The sequence below is a fragment of the Amphiura filiformis genome, chromosome 13 (genome assembly GCF_039555335.1).
Source record: "Amphiura filiformis chromosome 13, Afil_fr2py, whole genome shotgun sequence".
In the NCBI taxonomy this organism is placed as follows: Eukaryota; Metazoa; Echinodermata; class Ophiuroidea; order Amphilepidida; family Amphiuridae; genus Amphiura; species Amphiura filiformis.
In genome coordinates, this window is record NC_092640.1 from 25,030,894 (window position 1) to 25,048,827 (window position 17,934).

General features: G+C 36.7%; 2 protein-coding genes across 2 annotated transcripts in view; both read right to left on the reverse strand.

Moving 5' to 3' along the window:
• LOC140168155 (uncharacterized) overlaps positions 1-17,934 on the reverse strand; it is a 58,949-nt gene that overhangs the window by 11,260 nt on the left and 29,755 nt on the right. The gene's annotated exons all lie outside the window — the stretch shown is intronic.
• On the reverse strand, positions 55-11,862 carry LOC140168708 (uncharacterized). The gene is made up of 6 exons (XM_072192119.1): positions 11,129-11,862; positions 9,035-9,322; positions 3,936-3,980; positions 1,163-1,291; positions 639-680; positions 55-59 (listed from the first exon to the last, which is right to left on the reverse strand). Exons 1-6 carry the CDS (start codon positions 11,823-11,825, stop codon positions 55-57), a joined length of 1,206 nt encoding a protein of 401 aa, XP_072048220.1. The 5' UTR covers positions 11,826-11,862.

The following is a 17,934-nucleotide window of genomic DNA, read 5'->3' on the forward strand; positions in this document are numbered from 1 at the left end:
TATACTGTGATAATTACACCGTCACTGAGTGGACTACCATGTAGTCTGTGTTACTTACACTACAATAATATTATAAATTACATCATCACCAAGTGGACTACCGAGTAGAGATAATTACATCTTCACCAAGTAGACTTCTGAGTAGTCTGTGTTACATACACTACAATAATTACATCCTCGTCAAGTGGATTATAGAGTAGTCTAATGTGTTTAAGTCAAACCTGTCTGTAACTCATCGTCGGGTGCATTACATAGTGACGGATGTCAAACCCAGGGTGCATTACATAGTGATGGATGTTGATCTTGAAAATGTTGAGTAGGTAAATTGTATTGGGCATAGATTATAAAGTTACCATTAATGTTCAGTAATTCATGTGTCTATTAAAAGTAGAGCCTTGAAAGATATTTTCAAAACGTTAAAATGTAGTAAAATCATACATCTCACATATGTAATAGATTGCCATAAGTTATCCATCACTATGTCTTGTGCAATTATTTTGAGAGCTCAACATCAGTCACTATGGATTTTACCATAAAGTGTAGACCTGTCACTATGTAATGCACCCAATGTCATGTTTAAAAAATATTTGTTATAATAATAATTAAACCGCAATGTATATTAATTAATTTTAGCTTACCTCCGTTTGTCTCTTCCCCCATGTTTTCATCACTGTTAGCTCCTGAGACAAAAACACATCAATTTATATTTATCAGTTATTATCACTTTCCACTATGTTTTTTAAGAAAGAAGGAAAGTTTACACCCTCCCCAGTATACATACACACCACCGCTAATGACATCCTCACCAAATAAACTACTGAGTAGTCTGTTTTACATTCACTATATTAATTACATCCTCGTGGACTACTGAGAAGAGATAATTACATCCTAATCAAGAGGACTACTGAGTGGTCTGTGTTACATTGATCACATTATGATAATTAGTAATTACCGGTACATCCTTACCAAATGGACTACAGTCACCAGAGTATAGTCTTAATGTTTCAGGCAAGTCAAACCTGCCCATGTAAGAAACAACTGACTTTATCAGAAGAGAAGTCATTCCTGTTTTTAAAATATTTATAATAATTATGTAAACAGCTGTTCTTGCTGATAAACTCTAATAATGATCACAGTAAGTAAAGCATATAGATCATCTCACCTTCATTGTGTCCATGATAGGTACAGGTATCTGGATCTTCTTCTGTGTGTAGATAACACAAATATGCCCCACACCTGTGGCATGCTGTGTACACTTCACCTTTGCATGCTTCATTTTGGCATGTTGGACCTAGACATATCACCAAAATAAGAAAACAAGCCATTAGAAAAATATGTGGATTGCATAAATATTGTATAATTGCAGTATTTTAAATTTATATAGGTCATAAATTATGTATTTGATTTTGAACTTGCTTGTAGACCACCAATTTGATTGGAAAAATTAAGCTCATTTCGTAGCTTAAGTCTAACAAAATCTAAAAAAGCAAAACCACTGAGCATGTATGCCCCCCGGGATGTATGCATATCACATGATGCCATGAAACAATCACCCCAAGTCATGTAGACGCACGGTTTTGTTAGCCGGGCCAGCGAAACACGTGGTTACCAGACGGCGATGCACTACTTGGCACACAAGTGATCCTAGGGTCAAAATTTAGGGGTACCAATTAGCAACTTTTTAATAGTTGTTCATCTTCTCTCAAGCTTTTTCATTCCTAATTCTTTCCTTTCCGATAGCCAAAAACAGGGACAAAACCACTTGCAGTGTTTTAGGTTAATTAACCTTTTTTCCCCTTCATTGAGGCCTACATGTATATTAACCCTAACCATTGATGTGCTAAGCCTACAAAATCTTCCAAAGCAAAACCACTGCACATGCCTGCATCCCACATGATGCCATGACACAATCACCCTATATATGTGCACAGTTTCATTGGGTCGGGCCAGCAAAACACCTATGGCTACTGGTCGGCGAATCACTGCTTGGCATGCAAGGGGTCCTTGGGTTGAACCTGGGGGTACCAATCAACTATTCATCTTTTCTCCTTTTTTGTTCCTTCTTTCAGGGATGTAAGTAGCTGTTGAAAAAAAACCTGAAACGGTGCAAGCAAAGCGAGTAAGCCGAATGCTTGATCAGAGCTTTTTTTTAGCGAACGCTAGGGATCAGGGAATAGGCTATGAGGGTATCACTCGATCACCATGCTCACTACCCTAAAACAGACATCCGTAAAAAATTCAGAACAGCAAACATATAACATATATATATTTAATTTTTTTTTTTTTACAGCCTATACAACATACAAGTACATGTATGTTTATATTCTTGGAAACAACATACTCTCTGCCAAATCTTGGTACTTATTACGCTGTTCGTAATTAAGGTGGCCCCACACAAAGGTGTGTAAATAACAAAGGTTTGTAAATACAGAATAAGATGCAAATAAGCTCATTAATATTCATAAATATGCAAATACTATAACACAAAACTATACAGCACATTAGGCCACCATACTATCACCATACCAAGTTTGAAGTTGATCGGTTATTGCCCCGGGGGGATCACTCATGTATAAAAGTTGTAAGCATCCGCGTGAATTGACTTTCAAAAATGACCCTAAGCTAGGATGTCGAAAATTTGTCAAACTAACCCTAAACAAGGATTGTACTGAAATAAAAACACCCTTAGCAAGGAATTGTTTTTGAAATTTACCCCTAAAACAATAGACATTATAAAAACACCCTAAGCGAGGAATTGATTCAAATTTGCCCTAAACAAGGATAGACATTATGTGTCAGTACAGTGATATCGGTAAGCTTAAAATTGGCACTGAAGTCGGCTCCGATTTTTTTAAAAACTGGTTGGTAAAATTGCTCAGAAACCACTCTTTTGTGCCAAATAATTTGATAAATATGTCACCACTAATGTCCGTTAATTGGGTAATTAAAAAAAATTACCCGAAGTGAGGATCATCCTTTTAAAAAAACACCCTTTCTTTTACTAAAATGAGTGTTTTGAGACCCTAATCGCGGATCCGTGCGGATCCTCATTTTGCTTTTCAAAACCACCCTTAATCCGCGCTTTCTTTCATGTGGATGCTTACAACTTTCATATATGAGTGGTCCCCCGGGGTTATTGCATTATACCCTTGTACCACATACTTCTAACATATATTTGTGACCGTTCACGGCGAATGAGCCATAAATTCCTCCCCCGGTCAATTTTGTTTTATTTCGTGTTTAAAAATAAACATCATAAACTTAAAATGGTATATCATTTGACTTCAAACGATATCCAGAAGCGGGGTTATGGTTTGTTAAACTTTGGCCCTTCAACAAAATTATAGCTTTTTTCGTTTCTACATGTCTCTCTTTTTCCACATTGCTGGCAATAAATATCAAACAGTCATAATTGGCGGTCATTTCAAATCATCCCCAAGTCAACAAGGTTTAAGAAAGTTCTCTCATTGTTAATTGTTGGTTATGCATACCTATACAAAATACAATGCCTGGTAACCCACCACTTGAACCTGATTTAGCAAAAGCAAACAAAGACCAGAGCTATTAAAAGTTCTATAGCCATCTAAGGTAGAAGCTTATTATCCACTTCAACAAAAAACAATAGGATAATTGATTAGTGTTTCACTATCAAAATGAGATCGATGTCGGGCCAGCTTAAGTTACCGATGAATACGACCTTCGTACACATTTTACACCGTAACTCAGAATACAATTTAGGGAATTTACAGCTCATTTGTGCTGCCGGGTCACATTTTTGTATTGAGCTTTTAATAACTTTGAATCTAGATGTATTATCATGAAATGATTTTCAACATTTACGGTAATATTTGTTAATTAATTTCAGCTTTCAACTCTTGTGAAGACCACAGCAGCGCTACACAGCGCCACCTGACACAGAGAGAATTTCAGCTTACCTGCTTCTGCCGTTTCTTCTGCTGTGTTTCTATCACTGTAAGCTCCTGGGACAAAAACAGATTAATATTTGAAAGAAATAAAGAAAGAAACAATAATTGCATCCTCACTGAGTGGACAACTGAGTAGTCTGTGTTACATACACTGTGATATAATGATAGACAAACTGCGTGTTTCTACTGAGGGCCAAATTCCATGCCATGCCGTGCCGTGCCGGGTCATAGCGGGTAACAAGCCCAGTAGAAACGATCTGGGTAATCGGTTGCCGTGTCATGCCGGGTCATGTGCTCGCCTTTCGTGATCCACCTCTTGAGGTGGATCATGCCGGGTCAAAGCGTGTAATCCGCGCAGTAGAAACGAGCTGTGTGATCAGTTGCCGGGTCGAGGTCATGCGTGTTGCAAAAATAACGCGATTTATATTCTACTTGTACAGTAGGCATGGTAGGGGCCTAGGCCTATAATGTAGTTCTTTCTGATATTATATACACTGGCCACATGCGTGACTCGGATGAACTTGATGAAGTAAAATGGATATGACTTTGCTTAGTCTAGGCCTACTTCTTTATAGTTAATGAGTTGGTTAATATATTTTGGCTGTAAATTAATTATCATAATAGCCAATTACTAGATCCACTGGTAAATTAATGCAATTTGGATTTTACGAAAACACTAAATTGTGATTGTAGGTCATATGCCATGAGCTGCCATGCGTGGACATTTAAATTTAGGATACAACCGTCAAATCTGTTTTCCGTACTTCTGGTTTACAGGAAAAAAATGCTGTGCATCGTGCGAGACACGGCTTTCTGGTCTCAGTAGAAACAAGCTGGGTAACGGTGGCCGGATTATGATCGGTATTTTGTGCCCGGAAAATAGCGGGTCAAAAAGCCGTACGCTCAGTATAAACACGCTGATAGATTGCGTCTGACGTCACTGTCAATCAAATTCTCTACGATCCTTGATTGGCTAATAGCGCGTATAAGGAAGGTCGATTCATCTGACTGGTGCCGATCGGAGAAAAGGAATAGCAGTGAATGGCGAAAAATTAGAAAAATTATGTACTCTTACAAGGCAAAAAGCAGCTTTTCTAGGCATTATGGACATGGTGCCTTCGGTTAAAAAAGTTTCCTACTATAAAGACCTAACTTTTGAGATGGTTTGTATGTTTAAAGGTGGCTCTGGTTTTTTTAACATGTATCAAAAGTGTGAACTGAGAGGGTAAAATGAAATTGACAGAAGACACTAAAAATATGTCATTTCTCAAAGCAGATGACTTGAATTTTATGAAAATACAAAACTTGGAGCTTAATTCTGTTCATTTGGTCTGTAAACTTTGTAGACCCTTTGGCCAAATGAGATTTTTTCATAAAAAAGCAACTTGTTGCCAAAGCTAGATATTGCTTACTGCAATGCCCATTAGTTACCAAATTAGTTGTCATAGGAAAATAATGAGTCCAAGTTATTATTGACCAAATATGGCCATTCTGCGATCACTTTTAGGTAACTTTTCAGGCATATGAAACTGAAAAATGGGCAAAATAGCAGGTTTGGTAGTCAAAAATATGCTCTAAATGTAATTAATTTCATCCACATATATTGCTAAACCATATGTGAACAAGGTAATGATAACCAAGTACTGACATATCAAAATAAGTTTGATAATGCCTTTATAGTAAAAATGTAACTCTAGATACTCGTGGGTTTCGGATGTTACATTATTTTGTTAACATGCATTATTTGCAGGTATCTGGCCCTATTTCTAAGCACATATTAGTTCAAAAATGTAAATGATAATCACTGTCAGATGATTAAACCTATCACTTGAAAATCTAATCATCATTAAATGATATTTTCATCTTACTGAAGAATATTTTTAATTTAAATGTATACATGTACTGATATGGCATTTATTCATATACATTGTTACCCACATCCTTATTGTAAATGTGAACTGGACATCATAATAAACCAAATTAATAATTAGCTCCCTGAAGCATTAAGTTGATAATACAAAGGGCTACACCTTTCTTACAATCATAATCAGGCTTTCTTTTACGTCTTCCCAACTTTTGGATGTTACATTACGTTAACATGCAATTGCAATCTAATTTAACTTATTGAGGGAAACATTTGGGACATTTCATTATTTTAGCATAATATCAATCACTTTGAATCAGAAAACCTGTTGAAATTATTCAAATGATTCAAAATATGTACAAATACGTGTATAATTAAAGGCAGTGATTCGGATGTTACATGATGTTAACATTTTTACAAAGTTTGATGGTTGGAAGTTGAATTAACAAACATGAGATCATTGCATACACAACAGGTATGTTGCCATGATGGACACTCAGAATTTTTTTAATGCAAGGCACAATCATTTATCATTTGCACACATATAAAATATGCAAAAACTGATCTTATTAAAACAGCTTATAAGTCTGTGTTAAAACAAATAATTCCCATGAAACTTGTTCTGTTGTAAGAGTATTTTTCTTAGTGGTTAATTTGTTTCCATTGATAATTTATTGTTTTATCGGACATAATGAAGCTGTATGAAGCATCGTAAGTATTTCTCCTGCTTCGTTTCTGGTATATGTGCATAGTAATTCCAATATAGGCCTAACACATGTACATACTTATATATTTTATGTTAAAATGATCACTTTTTTATGAAAATGCAGCTTTTTTTAATTTTGAAATAAATGATTATGACAAAATTGCTACTTAATTTTTTTCAATAAGTTTTAGATATCATCTAATGCTAAATATTATAAAGTTTATTGAAATTACAACTTCATTTTGGACTTGTTAACAAAAATGGGTAACATCCTAAACACATTTTAAATCAAAGTATTTTGCTAGTGTAATGGAGAAATATTCAGTGTAAGTTGCTTTTCAAATTTAAAATAAATTTCTTAGGACATGTGTATATGTCAGTAATGAAATTAATTTGAAAGGAGTGAACCAAATTAATTATGTTGCTTTTTATCTTATGTGTTATGCATAGAGACAATAGATATTGTAGAGCTAACAACTTGTATTTTTTCCACTAGCAAGGTTTACAAAGGTGAAATGGAGTCAGCAATATTAGGAAAATGAGGATGTACACCATATTTACTAAAATTCACATTCATTTAAGTGTATATTCTAAAATCTTCTTACAATGCCCTGTTATTGGCCTCACTTTCCGTTAACATTTTGCCTTGTAACATCCGAAACAAACTTGACATGCACGGTTTGCACACTCAAAGAACAAACCTGGGTATGGTAAAAATATTTCTACTATGGCCTTCCCATGATTTCCAATCCATTTGACCTTTTATTTCCCCTCTAATTAAATTTCTTCAGCAAAATGTCACTCTTTCTGTCTCGGATGTTACATTTGATTCGATGTTACCATTGTTAACGGAAATGTTGTGTGGCCAACATTTTACATAAAGTCAAGAGGAAGTGAAATCATTTTTCATTTAGATACTTGTTGTCATGTCTACTTCAACTTAATAATGAAAATTCAAAGCTAGTATTGTTCTTCACATAATTATAAGACAATGTGTATTCTTTCGGATGTTACAAAACTGTTAACGGAAAATGAGACCCATTTAAGTATTGCTTCACCATAATTTGAAAACATTCAACCGATACAAAATTTGCACTTGCAATTATTTATATTGCCCTGAGGCAAACATTTAAAGTATTTGTGTATGTTTTACATGATAAAGCAATCACTTAGACCATGTTAAAAATAGAGCAAGATTGTTAACAGAAAATGTAACGTCCGAAATATAATTTTCAAGTGCTCAAAATTTTTTCATGTTAGAAATTATTTAGGTAAATCTTGGATTTCTTGGATCTTGTACTAACATGTATTCATAAAATATTGAACAGAATACTCAGAGCTGATCTGGTTTTATTTTGTAAACAAAACAAATTAGTCACTTTTGTTCGGTTGACAAATTTCCGTTAACAATTGGACATTTGGTCTTGTCACAAGTAAAGAAAGAAAACTGGGACAAATTTTGTTAAGCTATGGGAGATTAGCCTAGGTCTACACTACATAAAAATATAAAAAGTTATCCGGAAATAGGTCATGTGTTTCTGCTGGGGTCTCCCAAAGTGTCATTTAGCCTTTTGATACATGTTAAAAAAACCAGAGCCAGGTGCAAAATTAACAATAAGGTGCCCGGTTTAACCGCTGCCCGGTTTTACCGCCGTGTTCACCCGGCGTGTTCAGCAACTCATATCATCACGACACTTGTAAACAAACCGTGCTCGGAGTTTGATTGACAGATGACGTCAGACGCAAACTAGTCTTTTTATCTTTGTCCCGGGGGGGGGGCACTCCCTATCTGAAATGGCAGGGATGTGCCTTGGCCATGTTAAAAGTAGGGGGCATTCAAGTCAAATGTACAATTACAAAAACATGGGTCATTCAGTACACAACCTGAATAAAAATGGGGTCATTCGGTATGAAACTTTGAAAAAAGGATGGTCATTGGGTTAACAAAAAGTAAAATGGGAGGCATTGAGTACAGGATTGCCAAAAGAGTATCATTAAGTACATATTTAGTGCCAAACTGCGTAAAAACAACTTGGCCACCTTGGAAATGTGAAAAATCTCATTATTTCTGGAGGAGAACACAAATACCACCTAAATTTGGGAATTAAAAGGGGGTCATTGGGTATAGCAGGAAATAGAAAAAGGGTGTCATTGAGTACATTAATTTTTGTAAATGGGGGTCATTGGTTAATAGGTAGGACCATAACACAAAAAGGGGGTCATTGGGTACAAGCCGGTTTGAAAAAGGGGTCTATCCTGAGGCACATGATGCATATCTGTCATGGAAGTGCCCCCCCGGATCTTTGTCTTTCATTATAATTACATCCTCACCTAGTGGGCAGACTGAGAAGCCTAATGTGTTATATACATTATGATAAAATTACATTCTCACCAAGTAGTAGTAGCCTACTTGTATTCACAGTGGCATAATTTCTTTTTAATTTTTTTAAAAAGTCTTGAGGGAGGAAGCTTAGAACTTCTGATCCTTTATAGACCAGTTAGTAATTTTCTGCTATTTAGTTATGATTAAATACTTACTTCTTTTTAATTTCCATTTCTTCTCTATTTTACGGTAGGCGTCCATGAATCTACACCGTTTCAACGCTTCTAGAACTGATTCACAAGTTGCCTCGGGTCCATTGATTTCCACCCAAAGTATAAAAACCTCTCTTGCTTGTAAATCGACATCGTCCTCTCGACAGCTTAATTTTGCCTTTTTAATGTCTATGTCCCTAAGGCCTAACTGATGGAATAATTTCGTTAGCTGAGCTGGTAATAGCTGATTTATGACATCATCAAATTGGCTTGGTTCGATCTGTACCATGGCTAAATAAAAAAATAAAAAAATGGTAAAATGCTTATCATTACCGTATTTGAATAATATGTTTCCACACACTTCACCTTTGCATTCACTCGGTCGGACATCCGGAAACATTGTCCCCTTCGTCCCCTTTGCACAAGCGCGCGCATAGCAAACAGCTCGAGAAAGGGAACTGCACATGCGCACACTGGTTTTACAAGGTTATTTCCGGGGTTATTTCCCCTTTGTGACATCAGCCCGACCAAGAGAATGCTTGATTTTGGCATGTGTTTGGACCTATATATGTGATGCGATCAAGCAAAATCAAGTCGGAACTCGGAAATAATAAATTTTCAATTTCTTATAGGAGAGTAAAAAGCATTTACAAAGCTGTTTTTTGCAGAAAACCCTGTAGAAATTGAACAACCAGTTCCAAAGATATGAGCAATTAAAGAGTTTCCAAAACAACAGGAAACAAAAGGAAATATTTCCTTTGTTTGGTTGATATCTCAAAATCAATATTTCCCGAGTTCCGACTGATTTTGCTTGATCGCGTCACATATATAGACATATCACCAAAATATGATAGTGTCATTATTTCATGTACACTCTTAGAACCACATAGCCAATCAGAAAAGCCATTAGAAAAATATGTGGAAGTAACATGAGTAAGTGCACTCATGTACAGTTTTGCATACTACATGCTGTGCATTTGTGACTTGCAGGATTGATACTTATTTAAGGTATTTTTAGTATTTTGTTTGTTATAAAAATAGCAGAAATTGCAGAAATTCTTTGTCGTGTATTAAATAAGTTAATGATCAAATGCTGGTGACCAGAGCAGGATATAGATTGATATGGAATCAATCCGAATCATCGATAAAGGACGGATACAAAAGGATACATAATGACAGCTAGGGAATCAAGGACATGGACACAAAATAAAAGGGAATCACATTAAGGACTAGCAAGGATGCAGGAGTACACACAATGAGGTAATCAGGGGGTTTGCAGAAAAAAAAATTGTGCACCTAAGTGACCTCCAATAAATGCAAATGGGCTAACGTTTGATCATTGATTCTCCTCAGTCAGAACCCTTCCCCACCCTAACCCCGATGCCCCAAAAATCAGCTGGCAGTTTTAATGTGTCTATTTTTCCCCCACCATCTGGACACACCACCAAAAATGCATATTAGGTTAGGCATCGTTTATTCATTCATTTTTTAAAGAAATATTTTTAAGATACACTTTCAAAAAGGGTACATGTTGCTTACCTGAATGTAACTAAAATAGGTCATTTATAATTATGTATTTGATTTTGAACTTGCTTGTAGACCACTAATTTGATTGGAAAAATTGAGCTCACTTGTAGCTTAACCCTAACCATGCTAAATCTAAGAAAGTAAAACCACTGCGCATGTATGCATCCCATGTGATGCCATGACACAATCCCCCCCCCCCCCAATCAACTCGATGCAGTTTTGTTGGCCAGCAAAAACACCATGGCTACCAGACGGCGAAGCACTGCTTGGCATGTGAGTGGTCCTAGGGGTACCAAGCAACTTCTTTGTTCATCTTCTCTAAAGCTTTTTTGTTCCTTATTTCCTTTCCAAAACCCACTTGCAGTTAATGTTAAGGATTTACCTTTATGAGAAGTTAAAATCAGAACAGCAAACATGTGACATGTATTTTTATGTTTTTTACAAATTGTAAATGTTGTTGTACAGCATGTACAACATACAAGAAGTATGCATGTATAAATTCTTGGAAACAACACACTCTCTGCTAAATCTTTATAGTACTTTAATATTTAGAAAAGAAAGTAACATTACCTTGTGAAGACTGTGATCCTGACTCTATCTTTGGTACACCTTCTGTCAAAATATCAGTTGGATGCAATGAACCTCTAGATGCTGATGACCCACCTGAGGAAGCACTTGGCTCTAATGATGATGAAGTATCTACCTCTGGAGAAGAATTCTGCCCTGGTAAAATTCTTGGCTGTGCTGATTCGGCAGTACTGGTATTTAGCCATGTTGGAGCATTTGGCCCTGGTGAAGTAACTGGCATTGATGAAGTAGGCCTACTAGGTTCTGAATAACTTCTTTGTAGTTTTGATAAAACATTATTTGAACCTGATGCAGTACTTGGTCCTGAAGAAGCTATACCTGAAGTGTTTATCCCTAGAGTTCTTGGTCCTGAGGCATTTGGTCCCAATAAAATATTTGTCCCTGAAATAGATGGCACATGGGTATCTGACCCTGGTGAAGTTCTTGGTCCTGATGAAATACTTGGTTCACCATTGCTTGGTCCTGGTGCATTTGGTTTCAAGTCTGTGGTGTTTTGACCTGATGATGTTTTTTGCCCTGATGAAAAACTTCTTGGTTCTGAAGAGTTAGGTTCTGGTGAATTGCTTGTCTCTTGAGAACTTAGTCTAAGCACTTGCTCTGTCTCATGCTGAACTTGTTCATGTATTTTAGTCCTTTTGAGAGGCTGGGGTTTTTGATACTGATGATTTCTCTTTGACATTTTTAGTGATTTTCTAGATTCTTCTTTTCTGTTTAGACTTTCATCAGCTTTCAACTGAAACAGACAAAAAATAGTAGGTTACTAAGCAGACCAAATTAAAGGGGGGTAACCCTATCGGTTTAGGATATAGATTCTCTTCAAACTTACATACAATGTCAAATATTGTCCCCTTTATCAATCTATGTGAGAAAATGGGAACAATTTCAGCATAAATGTGAATAATTAGCATATTAGCAAGCCAATACACTGGTACGCGTGAATTGCATTCTGGTCAGGCATCCCGAAACAACGGCCGAGCACATGTCCCGGTGGAAACAGGAAGTGTTCGCCTTGGCACTGAAAACCGCTCGCCCTGTACACTTTTATACCCTCTATTCATACTGATTAATCTTAAAAACATTACATATCACTGCGCTCATTATCATTCTTGACAAGATAGCCCATGCTGTATTTACTTCGCTTAATTATTTCTTTATTTTTAGCTATATGATGCACATTTTCACATATTTATGATTTTTCTTTGTTTTATTTTTTAACTAATTTTTTAATGGGGGAGGTGCTCTCATAATTTTTTTCATATTCCTCGTATCATGCTTGACAATATAGGTCATGTTTCCTTATTTATTTCGCCTCTTATGTATTTCTTTATTTTTGTTTTTTGTTTTATATCATTATAGCGCCATCTATAGTTTGACATTAGCGGGATTATTTGCTGTATTTTTGCGGACAAATTGGTACTGGGGTGAAGTCTTCCGAATCTATTCCGATTTCATTCTATGACTACCCAAAACTCCCGTGTCGTGTAAAATGCGAACAACTGGTAACCTGTAAAAACCGCTGTGTTGCATGATTTCTCCGGAAATACATCGACTTGGAGCGTCAAATTTCAGGATAGTAATGAGAAAAATAGTATCTATTATGTGATACCAAAACCTCATCAACAATGAAAAAAAATCGGGGATGATGCTGTCGATCAGGTTACGGACCTTTAAATATAAATTAAATAAGTAAATATTATAAAAGTAAAATATGGCTTGAACAAATTTTAATCTTTACCCAGAGCAGCCAGCGCACATAAATATTGAAAATAAAACTGTGCATCTGGCTGGAAAAAAAGTTCGAAATCTATATTTTCACAGTTCATAGCTTCTTGGTTTATCTGTTTTTGACATCATTGCCCGGCAGTATGCGCACAAATTACAGCAATTTCCATTGTTCTTTGCCCTGCTGTGTGCGTACCCATCGTAGTTTGCTCTGGACACATGCATTTTAAATCGCCCACCACATTTCATACAGTACAAGAAAGTCGCCATTGAACAGTTTAGAAGTTCGTTCAAGCATATCGATAGACCAGTCCCTCGCCTTTGTTGATAAACAATGATAGTCAAGTGGTCCATACGTTTCACCACTAAGAGATTCTGGGTTCGATTTCCAGCTTCTCCTCAATCTGAATTGATTACAAAATTGTTTTACTTTTTCCAAAAGGTAAAATATGTATCAACTTCTATGGGGTTTCTTTTGCATGCAAGCTGAATTCATTCTTTTCTAAATGCTATATCTCTTACAAACCAACTCTTCAAACTACCTCACTCAGGAATCCAATGGTGGATGTAAATGACATATAGATACAAATTTGGAGAGTGGGTAGGTGCTGCAGTTTTGTCAAAATCTGAGATTTTGAATAAACTGTCTGAACCCCCCCCACCCCCAATCGATTGCAAAATTTAGAAAATCCCATAGGAAAATTGCCAAAAAACGGCCTGTGTCCCCAATCAGACCCAGTGCCCCCCAAATCATGGTCCCCCCCCAATATGATGACCCATGTTAAAGTACATAATTTGTTTTTCAAAGGCTGATTTATTAATATTTGGTGCTGTTTGTCATAGCAGGCAATGCAGGGTTTGATTTAATAATAACAAATGATAACAAGCAACCTGGAGCAAAGGACTTCATCGTTTTGCCAAGCAGGGTGCTCTATTCTATATTATGTCATTGGTGGAGGTCAGGCCCGTACGCAGGATTTTTTGGGGGGCGGGTGCTGATTTTTAAAAAGTGGACTTTTTTTCAAGGGGGGTGATTTTGTGAAAAGTGGACTTTCTTCTCAAAATTTGGACCTTTTTTTGACCAAAATAGCGTAAAAACCTGATTTTTTTTATCGCTACGCTCGCAAATTGCAATTTTTGAGACTTTTTGTAAACTTTTGCCATTTTGGGGGGGTGAGACCCCCCCCCTCCTCAAGCGTCACGGGCCTGGTGGAGGTACACCTTTAATCACCTTTACAAGCTCTTAACTACTTTTGTCAATGGAAGTGAACCACATTGCCGCTTGAATGTAGTGACCTTGAACCTCACACCCATGGAATATCAGAACAGTGTCTCAAGTTGACTAGACTGAAAAATATTTACTTGAACATGTTGAACCACAAAGTCAACATCATAATCTTTATATTTTCACTAATCTAAAGAAAACATCTTTGAACCTTATATTTTTCACAGGGTCAATGTGCTTTCCATTGATACCAAAATATCAGCAATTTTTATGCCAAACAGGTGGGAATGAGTTAAGGGGAGACAGTCAGTGGTGGTACCACAAGGGGATGACAAGAGACCATTATTTCAGAAAACTTTTGCCCTCCAAGTCATGAAAAAATTTCACTGAAAATCCATTTTTTATTTTTTTTGCCATAATCGCCCATTTTTAGGCAAATTTTCTGATTCTCTATTTTCACTTGCCCCCCCCCCTTACCGCCCCTGATGCACTGTCATGCTAGTTATGGTACGCGTTTTGTTTGCATCCTTTTTTTGTAACATAAAAATGATGGAGCCTTTCAATGGACATAATATACACATACATACTTGCCCCCCTACACACTGACACACAACATTTCCCTATAAAAAGTAAGATTACATTTTTAATGATGAATTAATGAATTTATAAAATGACAAATTAATGAATGACAATTATGTAGATGAAACATCAAAAAACCATTATTCACATAGCATCTGCATGTGGGCATGCCTTGAAATAAGCAGGCGCCAGGAGCAAATTTGCTCTCGTCCGTAAAGCCACCAATTTCTCCTGGTCCTTGTAAAATTAACATAAACCAGGAGCAATGTTCAAAAACAAGTTTCTCCTGGTTATACTCCGCTTATTTCAAGGCTTGCACATGGGGGTATCAGGGGTAGCAAGGTCTTGGGGTCCAGGACTCCTTGATTTGTCAGGTCCCTGTGATTTGGACACCTTAATTTTGTACGTCTGTGTAGATTTAGATGCCTGGACCCCAGTAGCGTAGCCAGGGGGGGGGGCAGGGGGGCAGAGTGCCCCCCCTAACAAAAAAATGAAAGAAAAAGTGCCCCTCTGACAAAAAATGAAAGAGAAAATCAGGAGGGCAAAGGAAAAGAAAAAGGGCAAGGAGCCCCTTTTCTAGCAAAATTCAGGGCCAAAATAGTGTAAAATACAAAAATTTTCCGCGCAACGCGCGCACATCATCCCAATAAGGCCCTTTTCGGGAAGCTCAAGACATACAGTCTCTATGTATTGTATGATGCAACTGCAATTTTTTTCGTCTGTGCCCCCCAAAATTTTATTTTGCCCCCTCTGACCAAGAAAGCTGGCTACGCCCCTGCTGGACCCCTTTATTTGTCAATTTGGACCCCTGGACTCAGCAGGTCACCGCTAACCCTGGGGGGGGGGTATCCCACGTGATAAGATTACATCATGATGCGAACAAGGAGGATTTTGTGATCCTAGCATCTTCTTATAAAGGAGTATTTCGTGATCCTAGCATCCTCTTTTTATGACATTTTTCTGTAGATATCCACGAAAAACGCTTACTCCCAAAATTCCAGTTGATTTTGATTTTGCGTTTGCGAGTTGTGCATGATTATGTGCATTACACTGCTCCATAGACAATGTGTTGTAATTTCAAATTCAAATTTCACGAATATCTTTGCTAAACGAATGAATCTGCAAGAAATGTACATAAACATTATGTAGCCAGAGTATTCCAGTGATATAAAAATCTCAACTTTTTTTGAGAAAAGTGGGGGGGTGATGCTGTGGATCACGAAATGCCCTTTAATGATATTTTTCAGTAGACATCCACGAAAAAAGCTTATTCCCAAAATTTCAGTTGATTCCGATTTTGCGTTTGCAAGTTATGCATTTAACATTATGCAGCCAGAGCTTTCCAGTGGTATAAAAATCTCCACTTTTTTGAGAAAAATGGGGGGATGAAGCTGTGGATCACGAAATGCCCAAGACAGCCAAACATTGTTTTTAGGGCCAGGGCCTAAAATGTTAATAAAGAATGATGGGGCTAAACTTTCACTTTAACTCATGATTCTAGCCTAGAAGCTCCAAGACAAGTTCTACCAACATTGGGCCAGGTCAAGTTTGTGGATAAATTTCTAAAATTGACCTAAGCAACTGTATGCAATAAACTATGGAGTTACCATGGTTACAAAAACTTGCACCAAAAAGTATCCAGTATTTAACAGCTTTTAACAGGGTGTCATAAAAGTGGCATGAATTTAAAGAACGTAGGCCTACTGGGTAAATATGATGTTTATAAATAAATTAAAATGTTGAAAATGTCCCCAAGTCAATTCAATTTATTGGTGAATTTCAATATTAAAGGAGTATTTCGTGATCCTAACATCCTCTTTTTATGACATTTTTCAGTAGATATCAACGAAAAAAGCTTATTCTAAAAATTTCAGTTGATTCCGATTTTGCGTTTGCGAGTTATGCATGATTAGGGGTGGTGCAATAATTATGTGTACTGGGGGTGAATTCTCAAAATTTGACCTGCCAAAATGCTTGCCCCCCTTTTGGCCTGCCAAAAATCTTTGCCCCCCTATAATTCACCACCCGGGGTACACATAATTATTGCACCACCCTTAGGCACTTGAAACTTGATTCTGAGTTTAGCGTCCACCGCCCGCGTTATGAATTTTGTGCCGCGTTTGAGATGTAAAATCTGAAAATAATTCATTATTTTGCAAATTGCTACTAACCCAGAAAGAAAATTTGTTCTGCAAAATTTTTAAACCCTTTTTTTTGTATTTGAACCCTTCAAAAACTATAGAAAGCCTTGAGAACTATTAGATGAATCCATCTAAATATTTTAGCATTAAAAATATACAGGTTTTTGACCCTTGCTCTATCCAATTATTTCAATTATACCTTTGGGATACCAGGGTAGACTAGAGAAATCAACCTAGCCAAAATGTTTTTACCAGATTGTTGATGTTGTAAATAATTTAACTAGGAAAGACCTAGTTTTGACAAATTGGTGCCAAAAATTTATTTCATAATGTTCTGCATGATTCTTATTTTTGTATTTAATGAGTCAACCCCCGCCCCCATTTCCCCCTATCCTCAAATGTATACGGAGAGGTTAGTACAAATTGGAGTGAAGATGACTGGCATGGTATACTTCGGAATACATTTAGTTTTAAAACTTGAAAAACAAAAAGCAAGATAATTATACTTTTATAAATGTTGGGGTGTGTTTGTGACAATATATTGCGACTGGTGATACCCAATTAGAATGAAAAAAAAAGCGCATAAGCATTGGTAAAAGGCCGCTGATAATGAAACCTTGAAAATAATGAATAATGAATAATGAAATAGTTGCCTCATTATGAGCTGAAAAAAATGGGACGCTAAACTCAACATCAAGTTTCAATAGCCTTATGTGTATTACACTGCTCCATAGACAATGTGTTGTAATTTCGTTCTGGTATAGGCCTACCAGAACGAAATTCAAATTTCACGATATAAAGTAACGAAATAATCTGCAAGAAATGTTTTGCACATAAACATTATGTAGCCAGAGGTTTCCAGTGATATAAAAATCTCAACCTTTTTTGAGAAAAGTGGGGGATGATGCTGTGGATCACGAAATGCCGTTTTAAGTTACAAAGAACAGTCATCATGTCAATTGTATTACTTCGTACTCACATGCAACACGGAGTACTACACCATGACCACGTACACACACGTGTTGAAACCAAAGATTGAGTACTGTTGAAACAATGCCAATGACTCAGTCGTGCAAAACCAGTAGCAGTACAGATGCGTCGCGTCAGTTAGCAACATAGCA